The 20,663-nt window shown below is 30.7% G+C and overlaps 1 protein-coding gene across 1 annotated transcript in view; it reads right to left on the reverse strand.

Moving 5' to 3' along the window:
- Positions 1 to 20,663, reverse strand: part of LOC129220511 (ankyrin repeat domain-containing protein 17-like) — a 159,884-nt gene that overhangs the window by 20,035 nt on the left and 119,186 nt on the right. The window contains exons 19-22 of the mRNA XM_054854939.1: positions 20,026 to 20,201; positions 15,797 to 15,858; positions 14,702 to 14,898; positions 12,913 to 13,110 (exon numbers count right to left, since the gene is read on the reverse strand). Of these exons, the coding sequence (XP_054710914.1) occupies positions 12,913 to 13,110; positions 14,702 to 14,898; positions 15,797 to 15,858; positions 20,026 to 20,201 (633 nt within the window). The remainder of the gene's footprint in view (positions 1 to 12,912; positions 13,111 to 14,701; positions 14,899 to 15,796; positions 15,859 to 20,025; positions 20,202 to 20,663) is intronic.

A 20,663-nucleotide genomic window follows, 5' to 3' on the forward strand; every position in this document is an offset into this window, starting at 1 on the left:
CAATGCTTCATTAATAAACAAGTATAGTCGTTAAATTAATCTTTGAAAGATGTAGTTTTTTAGTCACGATGAATCTACAGCTAAAGTCATTAATATATAGCAGCTACATGAAAAACATATAGGTATAGAGAAGCTTGTGGTCAGTGTCCCCCCCCCTCGATTTGTGTGGTTTTAGCTAGGGGAGAAAACTTCAAATAATGAGTATGTTTCATAAATGCAGCTGGCTCACAACATTAAAAATCATCAAATTGCACAAAAGTAGCATTTTAAAAGGAGATTCATTAAACAACTTTCATTTAATGTTTGTTATGATTACCAGAAAATTATTCTCATTAAAAAGCATTCAAGTGAAAATCTAAATGAAAGGGGGAAAATTATGTAATAGTAGGGAAAAAAAACACCAATTAGTAATTTCCAAACAACATAAAATTATGCCATGTGATTGCAATTGCAAAAAGTTTTGAAAAGTAAATTTTTCAAACTGTCTAAAATCTTATTTTACATACAAATGAAAAAACTGAAAATTCATGTAGACAAAATAAAATACTTTTAACACGCTCGCTCGTTGTGGAGGAATTGGTTTTACACCAATATAGCAGCAGACACAAATAATAACAGTACTGATTGAAGAGGAGCTGTTTTACTAGATGCAACATTATGAGATTCCGCAATATACTGTTACTTAAACATAAATTACGTAACAATATATTTGCAGACACACATCAAATAATTTTACTACAGTAAACCTATCAATTAGTCATCATTTTATAAATTTAACTGTAGCTTCTTTTCAAAGCAGAGATATTTTTAATGCTCCAAAAAGCACATTTCACGAACTGAAAAATTGAAACCTAAAAAATTTCGTCAAGTGTATTTGCAAATTGCTTCTCATTTTAAACAATACATTTGACTGGTTTGATTTAAATGTCAACTGACAAACATTCTAAACAATAAAATCAAAAGAGTATAAATTTCTTTTTTCCCTGCCATTTTCTATTTCATTCATTTTCCTCTTTTTAGGATTTGATCACCATTATGGTCTTTGTTTTTGTATATTCTACTTCTAACTCCTATAAAAAATCTTAAGGAGTGTTTTTATAATCCTGGCTATATCTCTGTTTCAAAGTAAGACCAGAAGAAAAAATAGGAAAATACTTAAGTACAATGTTGACAAAGCATGTCTTGCCTAGTACATTTACATTTATCGAAAAGGAACAAAGGGCATAAGTCAAAAGATTTTAAAATGACACAGTGATTTTTTTCCAACAAAAAATAAAGAACTATGAAAAGTTTAAAATTAAAGAATTTCGTTCCTGCATGATTTTGCATGCTTGTCTTCAGTGTGCAAACAAAGACTTTTTTAAAATAAAGACTAAACAAAAATTGTATGACCCAAGAAGACGTTTTACATCGATTTAATCAATTTTCAGCTGGTAGTGAAAAAGTGAAGAATAACTATCAATTTTTAAGAACGAGCAATGTTTTTTTTTTTTTTAATTTTTATTTTTTTAATTAGTTTACGTGTTTTTCTATTAAGCTAGAACATTTTTCTACATTAAAAAAAGTTTCTCTGCTGAAATATTTAAAGAGTTACGGAATTACTCTTTAGAGTCAATTGTCTTAAACCTCATGAATCTCTTGAAACTGTTCGGAAAAAGTAGATGGCTATGACATACCAAAACCAACCTAGAGTTTGTAATAGAAAGACATTGATCTTTAATAAAAGTGGATTCATAACAATAGATGGCACTACCTTTACATAATTCCTTCTTCTCAGTGCTGTAAATCTTTCTTGTTGATCTGTCTTGTACTATTTGTACAATTGTATTGATAGATGGCTGTTATTCTACGTAAAGGAGGCAAGACGTAAAGTTCAGTCCTCGCCAAACCTGAGCAATAGCTTCAAAAGAAATAATTTTTGTTATATATAGTTGAACATTCTAAATGACGTCTCCAGCTTTGAAAATATTCTTCGAAATCATGTTCCAAGAACTGGGCTAGTTAGTTTGAATTGATCAATTTTGTTGAGAAATTACCGTTTTGCATCTGACTAATTAGAACTTCAACACACAAGCTCTGTAAAACATTCGCTAAAAATGAATTAAGCCATTGGGGAGGGGAGAATCACTGCACTCTGTAGGGGTGAGAAAAAATTTCGACATTAAAAATAAAGTTGTTCTATAATGGTTCAAAACCAAAAATGCTTTAGTCAATTTATAGCTGATCAAGGAAAGGAACTTTAAAATATTTTAGCAATGAGCGGAAACTAACAGATAAGTGTTATCCAAAAAGTATATAATTTCCTCAAAACTTCAGCCACTATTAAAAAAGTGTAAAACATTCACTTCATGTAGCTTTGTAACCTTTCAGTAATTCAGAGTTTTTCCACTGACTTTATTGGCTTCACCATTAAGCATCCATTTCATTTTTCTCAGTTCCACTACAGAAAACTAAAGTATAAGAAAGAAGTCCTCTATTATTAAGTCTCTTTTAATTACTTTGTTCATTTGAAATATTTCAGTGATATAGTTAATCAAACTAACATGAAATACTTATGAATTAACGAGTTCGAAACCCAGTCACCTCCTAGGTTTTATCAAAGGAGATGGATGACTGGTTTTTAGACTCATTAATTTTAAATTTCCTTCATGATAAATTAAATTTGTTATTAATTTTTTATGCCCTCATAACCTATTACAATGCAAGTTTAAAATTTAAAAATTTTGATAAAAGCTAATTTGTGCTTAATGGACTCTCTAATGTAACATTTTCAAACATTTTTTGGCATTTACTAAACAGAAATTCCACTGCACTTTTAATCTTAAGACTTATGCAAAAGGACAATTTTAAATCTATTAACTTTAGACTTACACAACTTATTTCTTGTTATTAACTTACACAAGATGAGACAAATTAAAAAACTTATCAATCATTCAGTGATATAGTTATCTGGGAGATTCCAATCAAAATGTTAATCTTCAAACAAGATATATTTGATGAGCTAATTTAAATTTTGATAAGCATTTACTGATTGCTATGGCCAAGGCTAAGAATGAATTTGAATTATTTGAAAAACATAAGTCTAAAATTCTAATTAAATGCTTTATTTGAAATTTACTAAATGACAAAGAGTATATACATATATGTATATAATAAATACATAAAAAGCAAATCATATATTTACAAGATTAAAAGCACAGTTCAACATTAAAATAAAAAGTATAAACAAATTTCATTACACTGAACTCTTGATTATCACTGCTAATTATTGTCTAGATTTACACAGAAAACTTACTTTGATAATTTAAATAAAGCTCTGCAAACTGCTATTAAGTTTAAGTGGAACAAAATTTCTTTCCTATTCATATTCTGCAGACATAAAAGTTGTGCAAAGAATTGTTCCCATTTTTTAGACAAAGAAACAGTTTACTCCTCTCATATTCCCCACCCTTCGGGGCAATCTCATCTCTAATCTAAAGTTAGAGACATTGAAATCCATGTTATTGAGTTCTTCCAAAAAAAACTCACCAATGAATGGATTAATGATTTCCAAAAAGGGCTCAGCATTTATTTTGATGCATAGGAAATCTAAAAAAAATGGATTATCAAACTATTTTCAAACTGTACGGATAATCCATTAATTGGATAATCTGCATGCAGATAATTAGGAGTTCAGTGCAATATCAAACCTTTCATTGTTACTTAACAAACTGGCATTTAAAGCCAATGCATAACATTGCTAAAAGGTCCTTAATAATCAATTGCACACAAAGAGATATTGTAGTTTTTACACTTGAAAAACAAAACTTAAAAAATGTAAGGGAGAAAAGTACCAATTTCATACAAAGTATTAGTTGAACCGGAAGTTATTTAAATTAAATGGATTAGTATGCCATCCAGTGAACTAAAACTATGAAATGATAAAAGAATGATCTTATCCAATATACTAGAGACTTGCACAGACCCCCCCCCCCCCCTTTAAAAAAAAAAAATCACACTATACGTTGGAAACTAGTGATTGGACTGAAGAGCAAATTTCAACTCGGACAGATACCTTGGCGTGTTCCAACCAACTCTTAAATGAAAAATAAAAATTTTCTTTATCAGTCATATTTACTAATTATTATATTTGCACTATTTTAAAAATATTTTCTAGTTTTTGTTCAAAAAGACAGATTATTTTTTGTTCTTATTAATCACTATAGTTTGGAAGATTATCTCTTATAAAAGCAAATACATATAGGTTTCAACTTACTATGTATATGCATTTCTGCCCTATTTTTAAAAGAAGATTATTCATAAATTCCATTCAGTTTTGTCGGCATTAATTAAAGAAAGATAACTACTCAATTAATGACTACATATAATAGTTACAAGATCACAAATAATATGTATTTGTCTTGCATAAAACAATTCCAATGCAATGTTTACTTTCAAATAGTAACTAGTAGTTAGAGACAGATTAAGACATGATCCAATTGGGGTCATGCTACCAAAATAGGGAAGGAAATAGAGAATCAGGATGTTTGAAATGTGGGAGCAATTTTGAATTTGAAAAAATAATAATAAAACGCTAAAGAAACTATAAGTAAGAGCTCAAACACTGTACAAACCCCAATTTTTAATACAAAAGAAGACCATATATATTACTACTATAAATAAGAATGAACAAATAAAAACTACAAATGAAATAAAAAGGCACCAATAAATATACATAGCAAACTGTATACATCACTTGAAAATATTTTTTTTATCTTCAGATGTGAGAATTAAACAAATCATCTAGAGCAAAATTCTAGAACGCATATCTTTCAACTTTTGAAAGTCAAACTATTAAATTTGATAAATAACATGAAGTTGCTACATTTAAATTCAGTTCTAAAACACTGGACTAGGTTATAAAATAACCAGTGAAAATATTAGCATTGCAAAGATAGTAATGGTTTTAAAACATCACCAAAAGTATTAGTTCAGTTTTTTTGGCCTAAGTCTGTTTGTGAATATTTAATATTTTTGCTAAATTAAACTACCCTAGGCAATCCCGAGTTACAAGTTAAATTAACGAGATAACTTGTTAAGAACAGCAAAGGTGGTTAGGAAATTTTCTGGAAATTTATTGCATTGAATTTAGAAAATCGAACTCTTGATCAGAAATGGGTTATCATCCCACATAGATAACATAAGTAAAGCATAGTAAAATTATTTTGACAAATTGAAAAAATTACTTTTTTGAGGACTTATGCTAAAAATATGAGAAAATAAATTAAAATTCCCTGAGTTAAACTAGTGCAATTTATGGCATCTCAAAAATTTTCAATGCATAATTATAAATTTATCATTATGTTCTGCGTAACAAATAAAGATGAAGATTGAAATCAATCAATACTTGAAAAGCATGGCTTATAACATGAAAGGTTTAAATGATAGTAATGGAATTAAACCTTATATGGGGCAGTTTAAATTTCTTGTACAGTTCTTTGAATTGAAAGAAAAGAAAATATTAACATAAAAAAGTGATGTGCTTTTTGAACTATAGCCCATACAATAATTTTCTAAGTCTTCAGATTTTACAGGTAAACGCTGTTTTTATCTCCCATGTGAAAAATTTGCTACAATAACCCCTTTCCCTCACATTTGGTCACTTTATAAACAAATAAAAGTTACCGAGAAAATAATTTTCCAAAACAAAATATTCAACTAAACGTAATGTAATGATGTCATAACTCCAAAATCGAAAAAACTTTTTCTAATACATTGCTAGTAAATAGAAAACGAATAAAAACATTTATTTTTTAGCTATGCCTAACAGCAGCAAATGAGTTAATTTTTCATTCAAATGAAATTACAAAAACTTAATTTCAGTCGTTTTATATGTGCTTTAACTTATGATTTCCTTCTAAAATCAAATTATTTTAAGCATCCTTCGCAAAGAAAAGAGAAAAAAGAAAGAAATGTATAAATGATTACAACAAAGAGTTAGTTACAGAGAAAGATTTTAGAATACATAAAATCTAAAAAGAATAGATGAGAGGTTTAACAAAAAATCTCTAATGACAAGATTGATTAGTTTCGTAATAAATATGATCTCAACAGCTTGAATTCATCACCAAAATAAATTTTAAAAAAATAATAATAATCTTGAGGGAGAGAGGCATAAATAATCATGATTTCTGTTGCAATTTGTAGTAACTGGTACACAAAAATGTAACTGTAAATATAAAACTAAACTTCATTCACTAGGTGTACACAAAGAATTGCACCATTTTGCTACCTCAATCATTCTTGGCTTGGACAAGAACAAATCGGTGCCAAGCAGATGGCGAATGCAATCCCTATTGCTTAACTTTTTTTACTCAAGAGAAAATCCCTAAAAGTGGCACAGCAGCAAATCTTCTGGTAACCCTTTTGTTTACTTTTGGTCTATGTATTCCATGATCAGAGTGTAGATAACAGCTTTGTATCTACAAAAATGATAAGTCCTATAATATTTCTTTGAATAGAAATTGAGCTCCAAGTTCTTAAAACTAATGGTTACGATCCAGAAAAATATGTGTCCCCCCCCCCAAAAAAAAGTATGTATTTATATTATAATTTCATAATTATCAAACCCAACTTCAGAATAACATAAAGAAAAAAAATTTGAAAAAAAAAAAATTAATTGAGGGAAAATGATAAAATAACATTTTACATTAAAAATAACATATATATTTAGAAAAGAACAGAAATCTGAAACACGAAAATTTATAAGGCAAATGTTCAATGTTGGCATAATTCCAAAAAAAGTTTTTTTGCTTGCGCAAGTTAGATGTTCTTACACAAGGTCAGACCCCGAAGTGGTTTTTTGAGGGGAAAAAGTAGGAAAAGTAGGAAAAAAATCACGTAAAAAAATAGGAAAAAATAGGAAGAGATAGGACTACACACACACTTCAAAACGACTGACAATAATTAGTATGAAAAATAAACTGGTGGAAACAAAGATATTAATTACAAAAGTATGAAAGTAAAATCTAAACAAACCTTACAAATTAATACAGTAATAAATTTTTTGTGAAAAAATAAAATGCAATATAGCAATCGCAAAATAATAATAATAATAATAATAATAATAAAACTTCTATTTTGGTGCAATAAAACCATTTTTGTTAAATATTTGTTTTGTCAAAATCAAAAATATTCCTTCGAGAGCATCCATTTATCATTTAAAAATACTAACACTTTCAGCTCCTGTTATCATAAACTATGATACAAAAGCAAAGCGAATATTAAATTAGTTTTAGTTAAAAATAATCAGCAGCTGACATGCATTCTTGCATAAACAGAGGCAGATGTTTGAATTTGAAGGGAAAAAAATGGAAAACAACCAAAAATGAACTAAAATAAATGTGTTCTTAAATATGGGACATAAAATTTATAATAAAATAATTAAACTAACTAAATAATGAAATAAGTCAACTAAAGGGTTTCTACTATGTTATTTTTAGCATTCAACATACATTTTTGTTTCAGGCACGTCATTTATGGGGGCCAATTTCTCCCCCCGGCTTTGGAAAATTAATGCTTAGCTATACAAGTTTGTGCGGTTTTTGTTTGTTTTCAGATAAAATTTGCATTCAGTATACATCCTTCGCTAGCCGCTTCCCGGGGGGGGGGGGGGGGAATCAAAGTGACAGGACAGTTCTAATTTTAATCAAGCAATAAAAACGAATATTGTTTTAATGGTTTGATAATTTTTACCTCCTTCTTTTTCCAAAATTTTTGTCACGAAAAAAAAAAAGGAAACATCCATGCATGGTAAACATAACATTTCTATCAAGGACAAAGATCAATTACTAATGTTTCTCTGTGCATAAAAGGGAAGGCATGAAATTTATCTCAATCCTCACCATAAAACAAAAATATTCATTCGGAAATTGTTTACAAAATTGAGAGTGAGGGGGGAGCACCTGGCATCAAATGCCTGCATATATCTCTTCTCCCCCCCCCCTTTGATCAGGCTCACTAAGTACAATAACTTACAGTAGATACGCCACATCGGTATAATTGCCACACCCGAAAAGAGTAAGAGTCTGTCAAAAAATTTTTAAATGCTCAGAAATGTCGCATTGTCATAAACCCAGCACATAAAAATGATGAGCAACTCCTCGATATTGATGATATATCAGTGTAAAAAATACCCATTAAAAAGGAAAAAAATACATATTAGTCTGTGGCTCTATCTCTTAACTTTAAAAAATGTGAAGAAATAAAAACAAATATTGCATTTAAATTGATATCCGATTTTTCTCCAAAAATCGGGTAAGTTTTGCCCATCCAGGTTTTGCCGCTTTTTTTTTTTTGCAAATACACTCTTTGCAAGGAAAGAAAATGAAATTTTATAAATTTTATAATCATGTTTACGATATAGAATGAACAATAATCATATTAATGTACGAAAAAATTTAGTTTACGCGATTATTTTGAAGTGGTCCGCTTTTGCGAATTTCTGTTATCTGTCGCTTTTATGCTGTACTAACATCAATAAAATATGTACAGTGTACAAGTTTTTCATTTTTTGCTTCCTTATGTTCCTTTTAAGGTTTTATATTGCCTTTCTGTTTAAATAGAGCTCCATTTCACTTGTAATCATACAAAAAATTGGCGGATAGGAAATTCGATTTTCCGGCATTTTTTGAACAGTCCGCCGTTTGCTTTAAAGCTTCTAATTGACAGGTAAATAATATATAATTGTATCAGAATGTCAGAATGTGCCAGTATTTTTTTATTTAGTTTCGTTAATACAGTAGGACTGAAGTCGGGGCGATAAAAAGAAAAGTCGATCATAAACACCGCAACGGCAAAAAAGTCACTTACGAAAATTTAACTTTTAAACACGCAAAGGCCGCCGCCGCCGCCGCGGTCCTTCCAGAAATGAATGTAGTCAGTCAATGAAAAGCTCAGGATCTGCTTGATTCTTTTGCTTTTCAAAATTGAAACACGTAGAAAATTATCAGTGCGACATTGTAAAAATAAGAATCAATGCACAATTAGAAGTGCTATACTAAAGAAAGAAAAAGTAGGGAAAAAAAGGAAAAAGTAGGAAAATAAGGAGAGAGCTCTAAAAATTAGGAAAAATAGGAACTCTTCAGGGTCTGCAAGATTCATCAAAGTTAAATCCGCTAAGAGAACGTCTGCTCGAGATTTTTTGTTTTTTATTGAAAAATGTGTGCAATTGATGATAAAAAATTGTTAAAAATTAAACATCAAAGAAAAGGTTAAAAATTTCCAAAGCAATTTGCAATTTTTCTTGACTGATAATATAGAATCTCATTCCTCCCAGAAAATTCCCTAAAACTCGAAAAAAATTCTAAAATTCCCTCAGCATTCTTAGTCTACCTGAGACCAAGTAAACCTTATTTTAATAGCTTATTCCATAACGGATGATTCATTAATTAAGAATGTTGAGAAGTATCCTTTATGATTCAAGGAACTTGGAGAAGCAGAATTTTTCAGGAATGTATAAAAAGATTTTCTATCCCATGCCTCCAATTAAAAATTTATTTATGAATGTCTCCTCTACTCAAATTTTCTCAACCATCTTACTGAGTAAAAAATGCAATATTTTCTCTTAGAATTAAGTGTTATTTTCTCTGATAGAGATGTACTTACAGACAGTTTCTTCCAATATTCCATTTTTCGTTCAGTATTTAGTACACAAGGTATTGTAACATTTCCCTGGTATGTTCAGCAAGAATAAAAAATCAAACATTATTTTAAGTTTGAAAAATTCTAAAAAGCCTGGCAAATTATTTTGCTTGTTTAATAAAAAGTCTATCTTATTTGGACCTCGAAATAAAAGCAGCGATTTTGATGTAATCTTTCAATTGCCAAGTAAATTGAAAATTGGGGGGGGGGGGGGTGTAAAATACAGAAGTAATGAAGAAGTTTCTATCTTAGGAGCAAATCAGGCATTTTATTAGAGAACATTTTGAAATTCAACCACTGCTAATGAGCATTTTGTAATAACTGAGAGCAAGACAAGTAAAAATGAAGCACATTAATTTGATCATGACAGAAAAGCAAAATCAATATTTTACAGATGTCATACAAAATTAATAAAAATTACATGATAAAACCGATTAACTACCATTTCCCAGGCTTTGAGGTTTGTGGGAACTGTAATAGTGTAACTTTTACCTTGAAGCTTCCGGCTGGTTGAACTTCAAAGTTTCACAAAACGTTTTAAGGATTTATACGTTTCGAGATGAAAATTTTCAGCAGAAAGACATTACAAACACCTAAGTAGCTTATTCAAAGGACATTTACAAAATCTGTATAAGAGAGGTAAAGAGCACTACGTTCATTTTTTTCCCTAATAGAGAGCTAAGCACTATGTTGCTCAACTTTTTCTACTAGGTTCAAAAATTTAACTCACTAACTCCAATCTCAAATAATAAACAAAATAAGCAATCGGAAACAGCACTCCCTGAGAACTTTTGTTTTAGTGAAATGGTGCTTTTTACCTCCCAGGTACAGAAATGAACTCCACACAAGTCATTTATAATCATCAACTGAATTTATTCACGTCTCAAATTTAAAAAAAAAAAAAAAACTTAATAATATCGAGCCATCTTGATTTTTCTCTAAATGTATTGCAACCTAGAAAGGGAAAAAACAGGATATTTTGCACCCTTATAATTATTGCAACCCCAAACAGATCATCGCATACCACAGATTGAGTACACTTGCTGCAATGCATTTCATGTTATTAATGTATCTGCATCAATAACATTGAAGTACTGAATCAAATTTTTGCATTTTTGAAATGCTTTTATACATTTATGTAGCCCTGTTGTTTCAACACAGAGAAATTCACAATTTTTTGATTTTCAGTCAACAATAAAAAGTCTAAGAAAACAAGCTCAGATTTTAGAGCAGTAATAATACTATTTTTGGCAAGCCTAATTTCTCCCCCACTCCCTCAAAAAGGACACGAGTGTAACCAGAAATGCGTTAAGGTTTAAAAACCCATCCCTCAGAACCCCTTGCTGGAGTTAAGCTTACCAATGCATACACACACACATTCATATTTATGTCATTTCAGTGGTAAATTGGTGCCGAAATGCTGATCTGGTACTACTTTTCTGGAAACAAATACGACCTTCACACAAAACTGGTCACGAGTTAGGCTTAAATTACTTCTCATGTGCATTCCAGTACTCGAGAAATTAATGAATTCACAGCTGGTGTCTTCTTCAGGGGTGATTTGGTGCCGGAAAGCACTGGAATGCTGTTCCAGTATTGAATTCACAGAAAAATAAATTTCTTTTTCACATTAAATTTTTTACAACTCAGGATTCAGTTGGCATAATATTAAGTTTGATCCCTTGACTTTTGCACTGATTTCCCAAATCACCCTGCATTTCAGAAACCAAAATCATCAACATCATCCTTGCAGATGCATGGAATCCAGCAGGAAATAATTTAAACAAGTATTGTTTCTTCCATAATTCAATAATTTATGAAGTTTTTCCTGACGAGTTTCTGAACTGGAATTCTTACGGCATAGAAATAGTGATTTAGTCATTTATTTCCCAAAATATCTACTTTTTCTCAATAAATAAAAGCAGCCTTTTCCCACAATACTTAACAGCACTCCTTTTTCAGAAACTTCACAACGGATTTCTCAATTGTGGCTATTTTGATAAAGTCTTGGTAGTTTTATGTTTATAGCAAGAACAAAAAGAATAGCAACTCCTGCATAAACTTACATTTTAGCAATGATTTTTTTTTCTTTTGGTTGAATTGCCTTTCAAAATATGTGTTTCTGCAAGTCGCCACGTGAAAATGAGGCTAATAAACTACATCTTAATATCATTAAAGTTAGACACATAAGATATCAAAACATATGTTTACTTTGTTGATGGTTAAGTGACAATATTGCTTGTTTTAGAGAAAAATTCAAAAAAATAAAATGGAAAATATTACAGCAACATGCAAGAAAGGAAGTGACATTAAAGATATCAGAACAAAAGTTCACAGCAGATCAGTTAGAAGTTTAGAAAATGTCATGCAAGAAAATTGAAGACAATAGAATGAAAACAGAAACCCCAAGCCACTTTAATTTATCAAAGAGATTTTTTCAAAAAGCATCAATTTAAAAGAGCAGTGATTCAAAACAAGCAGGAGTTTATCATTATGTTCACTTGCAATATTAAAAGTGCATGAATCAACCAAATTTAATATTTTTAGAAGCATATGTAAAAATTGCATTTTTAATTTTTCCCAAAAGTCTTTAGTTTTAAAATGAAAGATTTAGTTTTAATTTAAACTTATCCATATTTAAAAGAAAAACTAATAAAAAGTTAACGTGAATGTATTGCAATTTAAAGGTCTACCATCAAATGGATTTTCAAGTGAAAGTAGGGTTAATGGAACGGATATCACCATTTTAAAAATATAGATTTGTTAACTTCAAAATGTGATGACATGTTTCGAAAAAAGTAAGGTCTTTTGCAGTATAAATCAGCCAAACTGTAAAACATATTGCACACACACCACCCTATATTACAAAAAAGAAATATGCACACAAAATATGCTCTTAAATATTGATTTCAATCAGGGACGCAACCAGATAGGGTTTTACAACGCATCAAAACCTTGCACTCGAGTCATGCTCGTCAATCCAAACATGTACCTGTTCTTGAGTATGTATGTACATAAAGATTATGAAGAACCAAACCCCTTTCTTTCAAAGAAAGAAATTCTTGTTACGTCACTGACTGTGAGCATACATTTAATAATTTAAGCATTGGCACTGACAATAATAGCAATATAGTGATACAAAAAGGTATAGAAAAATAGAGGAATAATTTCTACTTCAGTTTATAGATTTCCTAATCAGTTAAAGATTCTAGTCTATGTTTTCCTAGATACCTGTTCTTGTTTCTCCCGTTTTTTTCTTCTCTTTCGTTCTCGCCGTCTAGCAGCTGCAGCTTTTCGACTTTCTTCTCTACTTCTTTCCAGGTCTAATTCTTCTAACAGTATATTTGCATTTTTATTTGCTTCCGCAGCATGTTTTTCTTTAGCAACTCTAATGATATCAACGCAAGTACTGCATTTTTTGAGCAGCTCCTAAAGAGGATTTCTGAAGTGTTAGCAATGCAAATAAATTCATTAATGAATGATAGAATTAAACACTCAAAATACAAATCATGCTTCATTTAGCATTAAGATTCCTTTTAATTCACCTCAACATATTTTTATATCACACCTAAAATTGCTTGAGAGATAGTCGAGAAAAAAAAAGCCTATTACGGATTGCTTTGAAATTAATTTATAAATAAGAACTCCCAGAAGTGCAAAATAATTTCAAATAAATATCTATTAAAAACAATTTTCAATAACACATAGAAACACAGTCAAATCTCAATATAAGATCACATCTTGGGACTTAACTTTGCCAAAGTGACCTTAGAAATGGGATGACCTTATAATCGATTTATACGTATTTGTCAATGAATAAAAATGTATGTACATTTCCTTTTTAAAATTTAAGTAAAATTATCAGGTCAAAATTTACCAGAATTTTCAGTTCATCAAGCTTATGCTCAACCTTGTTTAAACAAGCAATGTAAGGCATGCATTTTCCTCCTTTTTATATCCTCTTCAAAGGTTATGCTGATTATGAGCCAACTTTGAATGCACATTGCACAAGTATAGCTATCTTTAACTTTACTTCCCTCTCTTGAAAAACAAAAGTTCTTAAGGGTAATTGCGACCTTAAAAAAATCTGCAAAATTGCTATAGTAAAGTTCTAACATTTCTACACATATTTTAGCAAACTGATGCACTTATCTCTTTACTAATAATACAAGAAGTGTTTGTTCATCTGAGTTACATTTACAATCAAGATTGTTTGTCCAATTTTAATGCAATTTGGCTCAAAATTTAATTATAGCATAAGGCAGTTTCTTTAACTTTTTTCCTGCAGAAAGCCACCCAATATGGAAATTTCAATATACTTTTTTAATTGAAAATGCAGATTTTCTACATAAGATGTAACTTCAAGCATTTAAATTAATTACAACAGGGTTACTAATTTAGCTTTCTGCACAATTGCATGTTCTCACCAGAAGTGCACACAAATGCATTCAAAGTGCTTTTTTCATGACTTTTGAAAGATTTGCAACTGTTGCATAATGTGGTACTATAAATCACATACTATTAAATCATATTTGATGGCTTTCAATATGCTCATGGGAGCCAGTCAGGTATTTGCTCAGCGTTTGTTACTCATTCTTGAGGTTTTATATGCACAGCAATCTATTTTTTAATTTAGTTTCTTTTCATTTCCTAGAGATTAAACAAGAAAGTGCTATCCACTGGGTTATCTACATCTCCTGAAAGTCATTGGGAAAAATGGAAGTTTTTATGTCATTCTTTTCCCCAGGAGCTAAGTGATTAATTACAAGTGCAGAAATGTGAGGCTGGGGTCAATGAAGATCCTGAATATTCTGAAACTCCAAAATCCAGCACTGAAAAAATTAGAAAATCCACTCTGGAGCACTATCACCATGTTCATAAATGTAATGTTTGCCCAAAACTACATTTTAATTATTTGTCTCTACTAAATGTTTTGACAAATGAAACAAAACAAAAATGTTTAAAAAGTATGTGATACCAATACTAATATTTACAAAAAAGTGCTAATTATGTTTCTTACTTTATCTGTAACAGTACTCATAAACCGGGCCATTTCCTGATCAGACGGAAATTGAGCGACATGTTTCACCATCCATTTAACAACTTTTATATGCCCTTTTCTAAACGCAGCCATAAGACAAGATACTTTTCGGTTATCTTGGCTATCAATATCTGCATTATTGGCAACTAATAACTGGATAACTTCTAAATGTCCACCTGTAATAAAATAAAATAAAAACATTGAACATTAAATAAAAAAATAGATTTCTATTCAAGGACCAACATGTGCACATATTGAACTAGATAGAAAAGTAAAATATGTTTAGGACTGCATTATTTTAGGAACAAGAGTTTTGTCTAAGATTTTGGCAACTCAAGCAAACACCAACTTTTGTTAATGGTGGAAATATTCATAATCGCCTAGCAAATGAGCAAACTGAGAAGGCAAACAATGAAAATTTATTTTAATGCACTTTCAGATGTTTACATAATTCCTATTTCATTTAGATCTTGATCTTATTAAGCCTTTATCAGTGTTCATACATTTGTATATGTGCACCTTTCCTATAATATTTAATTTCGTGCAGATTAAATTTACTTTCTGAGGTTATAATCCCCCATTCAGGGGGGGTCATAGCTATGTGTAAACGAAAATATGCATTTGCCTATATATAGCCTGGACTCGAGTCATTAAACCTTTCATGAAAAAAGGTGCTGTATTAGGATTTCTCCCCCCCCCCCCCCACCCCCGTGGGCGTTTACAAGGTATCAGCGACAATATCTTTCTTTTTTTTTTCAATGTGCAATATTGGTTATCAGTGGTCAAACATTTTATCTATGACACACCCCAATGGAATGCACCTTTTTTCCTTCACAGTTTTCAGTTCCCAATGCTAGCGCCAACTATATCCTTTTTGCTACTACTCTACCCAGTAAAAAACTTTATTTGATAAAGATGAGGGGAAAAAAAGAACTATGAACGAATCTGAAATAGTTGTTAAAAATTCATTTGCTTTATCAGAGCTAGACTTTATAAACAGCTTGTATATATATTTTTAATAGGTTGTCTTTTCCGTTATATGTCAATGAAACACTACAAAAAATTTTTACATACTATTAGCAGCAAGCCATACGGTAGAATCTCCTTTCTTGTTTTTAACATCAATTATGGCATCTCTAGAATAGTAAAATATGAAAGTCAAAATCAAGTACTAGAAAGAATATGGACCAAATTAATAAAAAATTTCAATTACATAAAAGACTGCAGATAAGACAGTTGGTAATAATACCTCAGACAAAGTGAATAACTGCATAAAACCCTTTAAAGTACACATTTTTACTTCTTAAACTATCGATTTCAACTCATGTCAACATCTCAATACACAAACAGAAGATAGGAAATTCTGGAATAAACTGTTATAATTTATTTCGTTTACTGCTGCTATTATTTTTTTGATGCAATGGAAGAGCAATATAAACATGCAATGTAAGTAATGAAGTGGAACTGCTGTAGAATGACGTCATAAATTAGATTTATTAATCGAAAAAATACAGTTTGGAAATGCCATGCTCTATAACGACAACACTATAAAATACAGTAGGCTCCGCTTAATGTGATCACGGTTAATGTTATCATTTGCTTAATGTTATCAGAATCGCGAAGTCCCGGAACAATTGTATGTTAACACAAGTTTAAAAAGTTGGATATTGTAATCAGCGTCTTCGTTTATTGTTATCACTTTTCCATAAACTTTCAATTTTTTCCCCGTTTTTGTTCCTCAATTAACAAATACATGGCAAACCCTGACGAGACTAACTTTCTATGTAGCATTTTGTGGTTTTCAATAGCAATTCAAAATTTTTCTAAGAATGAAGCTACAGAAAGTTTGACCCAGTGACCACAGACTCCCTTTAAGAAAACTTTCTTTTGCACCTAAAAAAATTCAGTCTCTGGACATGTTGCAGGCATTGATGTAGGACCTAAATTGTTGCCATTACTCTGTCAAATATTAAAGAACTATGTTGAGATTGAAAACAAAGCAAGTTAAATCAAAATTTAAACAACAAGCAAAACCATGCTGGAAAAGATAGCAAAACTGAATGTGCTCTGAAACTGGTTTACGAATGTCAGAGAAAATGGTCATATTTTACTTCACCTATTACTATGTGATTTAAAATTGCAGAATTCAGCTTTAAATTTTTATAATTCAGATATTTCCATTCGTTAATTTAATAATTTATAATTTAAAACTGCGTTCAGTTGAGTCATTGTGATTTCAATTTGAGGTTGCCAAAATAAATGCACCTTAATTGAAAAAAAAAAAAAAAAACATTACTTTGTGTCTCCTTGATTCTTTTCGGTTATTGTTATCAGTCAGTTATTGTTATCAAATTGTATTTGTCCCAAAGTGATCACATTAAGCGGAGCCTACTGTAATATAATACTTCAATATAAATACATTTAGAGAGAGTTGAGCCCCAAATCCCTACTTCTCTATCCCTAATATCCCAAGTTAGCCAGTTCAATGCCAGGCCGTGCAGATATTTAATTTATATAGTACACTGGTGCAGAATTGGGAAGGATGGATTGCAATATCAGTGTTTGCAACCACAAAATAGAAGGCAAAGAAGTTTTGGAAATTAGCATAAGTTTGGCATACGGTAAGACGTATTGTGCATATGCAAATTTCGGTTTCATGACATTGTTCGTCACGTGATAGCTCTAATAAGAGATAAAAAGTATTTGGCTCATAAGACCGCTTATGTTCAAAGGTAGAGTTTGTCAGGAAAGAATCAATTGACGAACTTGCAATTTCCGGTATGTCTTGTTGACATCACTTAGGTGATTTTATGGGTAGCCGTATTACCGAAAAAATTGAAGAAAGGCAGAAAATATCAGATGTTGCCAGGGAGCTCGAAGTCAGCCACAGTGTTGTTTTAAAGCTTTGGAATTCATTTTGAACAAATGGAATATGTTGCAAACGTTACAGGGAAGGTCGTGTATGCAGTGCGACATCAACAGAAGATAGGTACATTGTGCTAGCAACAAAAAGAAATCAGTGCAGCACAACTACTGAGATAGCAAATCAGTTTCTTGCTGCTACTGACAAGAAAATATCCCGAAAAACTGTAGCCAGACTTTTGCATGTTGTGCAACTACACTCCCGTAGGCTTGTTTTGTGCATCCCTTTGTCTCCAAGTCAGTGTTTCGCCCGTTTGTAATGGTGTCATCAGCATTTCAATTGCAGGGAAGTCGACTAGGTTTGTGTACCTTTCTCAGATGAAAGTCTAATGCCTGATAGTGGGCTACAACTGATCTGGCATGAGAGTGGTACTGCACAAAGGCCTGCAAACATAAAAGAAAAGGACCAATATCTTACAATTTGTGTCATGATGTGGCTGGGATCACGAGCAATGGCTGTATGTCGTTCCTGAGCTTCTAAAAGAGACTATGGCTGACCAGCTATACATTAATATTGTTCTGCTGCCTCATATTCACATTTTCCATGGCGCTGTGGGAGATAAATTGGTTTTCGTGAATGGTAATGCAACATTTCATCAAACAGTCACTGCCCAGGAGTGTCTAGAGAGCAAGGATATTCAACCTATCGAATGGCCAGCATGTTCTCCAGATCTGAAGCCCATTGAAAATGTTTGGAATACTTTGGGGAAGAGTCTTGCTGGTCGACATTGCCCTCCAAAAAACAAGGACCCCATCATCCATGACTGACAGAGGAATGAGATAAATTACCTCAACAGCTGCTGGATAATGTTGTGTAAAGCATCACACACCGTGGGAAAATTTGCATGGCATCCATGGTGGCCATATTCCAAACTGACATCTTGAGCCCGAATGCCTGGGGACATTTTTTCACTTTTGCGTAGTCAGCACAAAATGACTGTTTTGTCCTTCAAACGCTTTTTAAAGCCTTTTTGGTTTCAGAGCAGGGTTCGAAAATATTGGATATTTTGATATATATATCAGATACTTTGATATACAGCCGATATTTTCAATCAGTGCAAACTTAAGACATTAAATAGTAACTGCTTTTTCAAATCACTGTTGTTTATTTTCTTATGTTATAATTATAATGCATCAATTTTAAAATTAATGTTTCTTTCATTATTTATTTTCCTAAATATACATTTTACACAAAAGGTTACATACTTTGAATGGCATAGAAGTATAAGTGATATTTACAATCATTTGTAAAATGTGAAAATTTGATCCATTAGAAATAAAATATAGCATAACTGATACATTTCTATTCATTTTCATTAAATTATGTAAGCATAAGATGCTTTAATCATTTTGCTTTGGTTAACTACTTTTATGAATTTTACATATTTCATAAATAAAACATATATGCATCAGTCAGTCCACACCACACATCCATAAGGCATTTTTTTCTGACCAATTAAACTTGTTACATTACGAATAATTATATGCATAGAAAATCAAGTAGGAATTTATGTATTTTTTTCATTATATTAATGATATATTATTATGTTATATAAATATACTGCATTACTTTTGATTATTTTTTATAATTAAATAATATTGTTTTGATTAATACATTTAATTTTTACATCGCAAATGTCGTACTTTGGAAACATAAATGTCGAAAATATCAAAATATCATGCTATTTTCAAAATAAATATTGGATACATATTGTGACATATATCATGATATATATCGACCAATATATATCAGCGAAACCTGTTTCAGAGCACAATTAATTATAGTCATTGTAATGTTCTAGCATTCTGGCATTAATTTATTTTACTTGGCATCCAACCCATTCTTTTTATGCGCTACATAGCAATTTGTGATCCGTCCTTAGCAGTTGTTTACCAGTGTATATACATAAATATCAAATCAATAAATTAATAAAAATTTATTTAAAAAAAAGTTGATTTCAATTATGTAAGCATCTGAAGATTTAATTTTCTAACAAAATAATTTTTAAAAGTCATAGGACTTGCAATGGTACTTTTAAAAGTACAGGATTTGAAGCCTTTAGGGTAGTACAGGATTCAAAGTCTTTAGAACTAAATAAAAAGAACTCGATTCCTGAAAAACAAAATTTAAGCTTTTAATAACTAAATATCTCAACGTTTTTAATATAGTTCACTGTTCGTAACATTTTAAAGCAAGAAGTTGATTGTAGTTCTGAACATATAAAACTTAACAAATTACAATTTTAAGTCAATAAAAATTATACTCAAAGGGAAAATCAAGTTAAAGTTACCAAGAAAGGTTAATGAATACTTCCAAATCAATGGATCACTAATTCAATTTCTTTCACTGAGAACATCTTACAAAATGTGTTTGTACTTGCCTTTCTAATAGTAACTGCACAAAACGATAATGTCCTTTGTCACAAGCAATAGTCAAAGCAGTATCGCGAGAAGAAGGCACAGGAGGAGCATTAACATCAGCTCCTTTATCAATTAGCACTTTTCCCACCTCCACATAGCCACCAGATGCAGCTTCCATTAAAGGTGTTAGCCCAGTCTAAAATAAATTTCAGATATTTTAGGCTAATACAAAATATATCAAATCAGCATAATATTGACTAACACAATAACTAAATAAATGCAGTTTACATATTATATTAAATTAAACTCTAAAAAAAAGATATGCTGGTTCTAAAGTTGAGAATTAGAAAAGACGAAATTACTTGAAAAAAAAATCACCTTCATGTTTGGCAAATGTGTTGCAGTAAAACTTGTAAAAAATTTACTTTTTTTTGCAATTGCTCAGCATTTCATGTCTGTTTTTAAAAAATACCTTGCATACCAAATTCGTGGTAAACAGATGATTTCTTGCAACTTTCATTTTGCCTAATATTACATATATCAGGAAAAATAACCCATTTTATTAAATCTACCCTTTGTACAAAATAAGACTATTTTATAATTTCTTTTGCCAGGAATCCTTTCATTTGAATTAAAATTTACCATGTAAAGTTATGTA

This window comes from Uloborus diversus, chromosome 4 (genome assembly GCF_026930045.1).
Source record: "Uloborus diversus isolate 005 chromosome 4, Udiv.v.3.1, whole genome shotgun sequence".
Lineage (NCBI taxonomy): Eukaryota > Metazoa > Arthropoda > Arachnida > Araneae > Uloboridae > Uloborus > Uloborus diversus.